We start from the raw sequence: 4,520 nt of genomic DNA on the forward strand, positions 1-4,520 counted from the left end.
TTTGGGTTGGTCTCCCTGGCTCTACTTTGCTTCTCTAAAGTGAAGGGTGCAGCAAGTCCCCACAGTCCCCCCCACACCTCTGCAGGTACCAACTTTGTTGGCACAGCTCTCACCTGAGGTTTATTGCTCCCAGCTTCCAGCTCCTGTTTGCTTTTCTGCTGCTGGGAAAGGGCCCAGCCCCCCTCCCTGCCCTGCCCTGTGCCCCTCGGCATGGCAGGAAGGAGGAAAAGGGGCCCCTGGCTTGGCTCAGCCCCTCTTAGGTATGGGGCAGCTGCCAGGGGATGGCTGCAGCAAGACTGGGGGTGCAGAGCCCCTTGGTCCTGCAGGCCCTGGAGTCACAAGTCCTGCTGTCCCCATGCAGGTGGGACCCTCACATGGGGGGGCACCCCCTCCCTGGGCACTGGAGCCCTGTGGACAGGGGACGGCTCTGCAGTGGGATACAGCCCTGTGCCCTGTTCCAGACATCGGGAGGGAACCCAGGCAGCTCCTTCCCTGCAGTGATTAGTGTCTTCTGTTGTGGGGACCAGGCTTGCTGCTGGAAGCACCCCCTGGGCTGGGTGGTGTGGGACGGAGCTGGTCCATGGGGCTGAGCAGCAGGATGAGGAGGAGGATCCCTGACTTTGGCATCACCCACTGCTGCTGCCCCAGGCATGGAGCTGAGCCCTGAGTCTAGGGAAGGGATGGCCCAGGAAATGGTGCAGGGAAAGGAGTTGTCAGTGCCTCAGTTTCCTCACCTTGGTACTTGGGGTAAGCCCAAGGGCCCCTTAACTGGCCCAGAATGGGATTGAGCTCCAGGGCTTTGTGCTGGGTGGATCCTTCTGTGGGGTGCAGGCTCTGCTGCGTCCCCAGCTCAGCTCCCACCCCCAGCTTATGCTCAGAACCTGTGTGAACCCATTTTCCCCACCGTGTACCTGTGACCCTGAGCCTGCTGGAACCCCATCCTCTGGCAGGTGAGCCCTGTCCTAGGGAAGGAGCAGGGTAAGAGCCAGGGCCTGGCCAGCTGCAGGGCTCTGGGGCTCCCTGGTGCACCCACACTGCCCCCTCTCCCTCTGTCTCCCATTGTCACCAGGAGGCAGCACCCCGGGGGACTGCTCAGGGTCTTCTGGTGCTCCCTGGACCCCCTAGCACATCAGCATCTGGAGCTGCCTTCCCACACCAGAGTCAAGGCCCCTGGTCCTGCCCTGTCCTGGTCTGTTCTGGGGAGCAGGGTGTGTCTGATGGGGCCTGGTTCATGCTCATCCTGTGGCATCTGGCCCAGCAAATAAATATTAATACAATACAGATTTTATTAATCTTTATTAATAGAATATTCTATTCTCTGTGCCCCTGCCTTGCCTGGGGCTTGGCCACCTCTGCCTGCCCTCCTTGGCAGGGAGGGCTGGGTGGGGGTTGATGCTGACTCCAGCTCTGAGCCCTGCCAGGAGCTCCCTGGGTCTCCTCTGCTGGGCAGACACGGGGCAGTGAGATGGAGCCTCACAGGACATGTGGGGGGCTGGAAGGCACTTGATGACAGCAGCCCCTGAACCCCTTGACCCCCTGGCTGGAGCTCTGGTCATGGTCCTCAGTGCCTTCACGTCTTGTCCCTGGGGAGAGGCAGGGTGAGGGGGAGTCTCTGCTGAGGACAGAGGCCCCCCCACGCCCCACCACTCACTGCTGTGACAGGTTGAGGTCTGGCCAAGCCCCCACAAAGGCCAGCTGCTGCTCCAGCTCCGCGATGCGCAGACCAATGTATCCCGAGGACAGCAGCAAGGCCACCATGCTGAGGACAGGCCAGCGTCAGCCAGGGGGCACAGGGGGGCAACGGGGAGCAGGAGCAGTGCCACGGCCAGGCTCCTGTGTGCTCCCCCTGGGGAGGGGTGTCTGAGGGGAAATGCAGGAATCCCGGCCTGCCAGTGCCACCCTGGAGAGGCTGTGCAGGGTTCAGTAGGGATGGGGACTCACAGCAGCAGGTAGATGAGGATGATGATGTTGAGAGGGCTCAGCTGGGGTTTTATCCGGGACCAAAGTGCAGTTGCCTTGGCCCAGAGCACAGTGTGGGGTCCCCCTGCCAGGACAAGGCAGTGTTAGCAGCACTAAGAGTCCGTGCTCGGCTCCGCCAGGGGGTAAACCCCCAGGATCGTCCCCCTGTCCCAAGCCCCCTGACCCACCCCAGAGGCCACGTGTCTCTGCTGAGGGCACCCATTCGCTGCTGCTGGGAACCAGCAGGGCCACCTCGTCATCCTCGTCCTCCGCTTGCCTCGATCTCGGGTTTGGCTCATCTGCAGGTGACCAGGAGACACTCGATGAATAACCCAGGGAGGGGTCTAGGTGTCCTGAGGGCACACGGGGCCAAAAAGAGCCGATCCTGCACTCCCTGGAGCTGTGGGAGATACTTGTCGGGGGTGGGGGCGAGGGCCACGTGTGTCCGGGGAGGAGGAGCAGAGCCCAGAGCTGTCAGTGGGGCACGGATGCGGGCAGGGACACAAGCAGGGCTGTGAGCATGCAGGGGGTGCACCAGAGTGGTCACTCACCCAGGGATTCCTGGAGGCTGTTGGGCTCCAGGGTGCTCTGCTCCAGGTCTGACTGGCTCGAGATCTGAAGGAGGACAAGCCCCGGTGATGATGTGTGTCCCCCAAGGCACTTGCCCCACTGCCATGGGGACATGGGCAGGACCTGATAGGACCGTGTCACCGACAAGAAGGGAGGGTCCTGGGATCTGTGCTGCCCCGGGCTGGGGCTTTTCTCCGAGGGAGTCACTGCACCCAGCCCACCCCATCCAGGGGGCTGGGACCACTCCTCCTCCTGCTGTACCCTCCTGCCCTCCATTCCGTGGCCTTACCTGAGACGTCCTAGGGGTTTCCTCATTGCTCAGTGAGTCTCGAGGGCTCTGGCCGCTGTCCTGGACAAGGAGAGGTGAAGGAAGGTGCCCTGCAACGGACAGATGGAGCCCCCCTCCCCATCCATCCATCCCCGCGTACCTGCAGGTGTTTGCAGACCGACCTCAGGAGCTTGTACGTGGCCTCCCGCTGGCGCAGCGACACAAAGAGGAACTGCCGGGGAGCGGGAAGGGGATTTCTGCCAGAGCTGCCCCTTCGGTCACAGCCCAAAGCCCAGGGGACCAGGACACTCTAAATAGCCCCAGATGAGGCTGCCCCCCAGCATTGTCCCCACTCTCACCTTCTCCCCCTTGGCCGTGCGGATGCTGACTGCGTTGGGCACCAGCAGCGCTGTGTTGGTCTTTTTGAGGACTGAGATGGAGGCGACAGGGACCACAGCCTGTGCCGGGGGGGACAGGCTGTGTCACCATGTTCCCGGCTGCCACCTGTGCCCCTGCCTGTACTGCCGGCCCCATGCTCACTCCAGCTCACCTTGATGTCCTTGAGCAGGAGGTTGGAGTGGAAGCAGATGTGGCGAGCAGACACGTAGAGGCGGCCGTGGTAGGGCATCTCTCTTTGCCAGGCGCATGAGAAGCAACCCAGCAGCACGTCCTGCTCGACAAGCTCCCCAAAGACCCGGCGGTAGCTGCTGTCCTGCTTGCTCAGCTGCGGGAGGTCAAGGGGGAGGTTGTGCTCGGGGCCAGCTCTGGCACCGCGGGCATCCTGCAGCCCCTTGCTCCATCACCACGTCTGCCACAGAACCAGGACGAGCCCTCCCTCGGTCCCCGCCCCAAGAGAGCGTCCAGCCGAGCCCATGGAGCTGGGGTCCTGCTCCTCAGCTCCGGTACCCCAAGACTCACCGAGGGGGATGGGGGTCCCTGCCGGCCTGTGGCCACCCGCTCTGCCTCCTTGCAGGAGGACTCATAGGTCCGGGATCTGGAAGGAGGCATGGGACGGGGTGACTCGAGGGGCACAAGTGGGATGTGGGGCTGGGGTGCGGGATGCTTCGCCCTGAGGTGCAGCACCCACCTGGTGAGCTTGGGCTGCTCCAACTGGGTACTTCCCCTCTCCTCCAGGCTCCGCCACTGCTTCTCCCCCAGCACCTCCCGCCTGCTGCGCCTCAGCTTCCCCGGCATGAGGGATGAGTCCGACAGCTGGTGGAGACGGGGCAGGTTGTGGGGAAGGTCTATTCCTGCAGCACAGCAGACCCCGACGTCACCAATCTGTCCCTCCACCGGGGACCATACGGGGACGGGGCTCAGGCCACGCCGGGACCGGAACAGCAGAGCTCACCCGGTCGCATGACCCCTTTGCCTGTCCCATGGAATCATGTGCTGGCTGCGACCCCCGTGGGCAGCGCGGGCTGGGGTGACGGGAGAAGTGATCCCTGGCCCGGGGGATGCCGGCCCGGGTCACGGCCGGTGCTGCATACTATGGGAGTGCGTGGCCGGTCTGGCTGCAGAGGGGCGGGAAGGCGGCTGCGGTCCCGGACCCACGCGCGGCCCCAGAACCCCGCGCGGTACCTGATGGGGGGCACACCCGGGGCCCCACGTCCCGTCGGAGCTGTCTCGCTCCCACTCCTTCCAGCGCTGCTCCTGCTCCGCTGCTGCCTCCTCCTTCTCTTCCTCCTCCTCCTCCTCCCGAGGAAGGGCAGCGGGCGGGGCC

General features: G+C 64.0%; 1 protein-coding gene across 7 annotated transcripts in view; it reads right to left on the reverse strand.

Annotated features, from left to right (window-relative positions):
- Positions 1 to 1,330: 1,330 nt before the first annotated feature.
- The window catches only part of LOC117008405 (GRAM domain-containing protein 2A-like), a 3,271-nt gene continuing 81 nt past the window's right edge, over positions 1,331 to 4,520 (reverse strand). The window contains exons 1-12 of one of the 7 annotated variants that reach the window (XM_033082230.2): positions 4,149 to 4,520; positions 3,885 to 4,047; positions 3,716 to 3,791; positions 3,348 to 3,521; positions 3,157 to 3,255; positions 2,958 to 3,029; positions 2,819 to 2,878; positions 2,511 to 2,652; positions 2,148 to 2,258; positions 1,942 to 2,044; positions 1,652 to 1,759; positions 1,331 to 1,583 (exon numbers count right to left, since the gene is read on the reverse strand). The exon at positions 4,149 to 4,520 is cut by the window's right edge and continues 77 nt beyond it. In XM_033082230.2, the coding sequence (XP_032938121.1) occupies positions 1,571 to 1,583; positions 1,652 to 1,759; positions 1,942 to 2,044; positions 2,148 to 2,258; positions 2,511 to 2,652; positions 2,819 to 2,878; positions 2,958 to 3,029; positions 3,157 to 3,255; positions 3,348 to 3,521; positions 3,716 to 3,791; positions 3,885 to 4,047; positions 4,149 to 4,158 (1,131 nt within the window). In that variant the 5' untranslated portion in view covers positions 4,159 to 4,520 and the 3' untranslated portion in view covers positions 1,331 to 1,570. Of the gene's footprint in view, positions 1,584 to 1,651; positions 1,760 to 1,941; positions 2,045 to 2,147; positions 2,360 to 2,510; positions 3,030 to 3,156; positions 3,256 to 3,347; positions 3,522 to 3,715; positions 3,792 to 3,884; positions 4,048 to 4,148 lie in introns of those variants that run through there. The other 6 variants (XM_033082231.1, XM_033082228.2, XM_033082229.2 and 3 more) reach the window with 6 other exon arrangements.

Source organism: Catharus ustulatus, chromosome 29, assembly GCF_009819885.2.
Source record: "Catharus ustulatus isolate bCatUst1 chromosome 29, bCatUst1.pri.v2, whole genome shotgun sequence".
In the NCBI taxonomy this organism is placed as follows: Eukaryota; Metazoa; Chordata; class Aves; order Passeriformes; family Turdidae; genus Catharus; species Catharus ustulatus.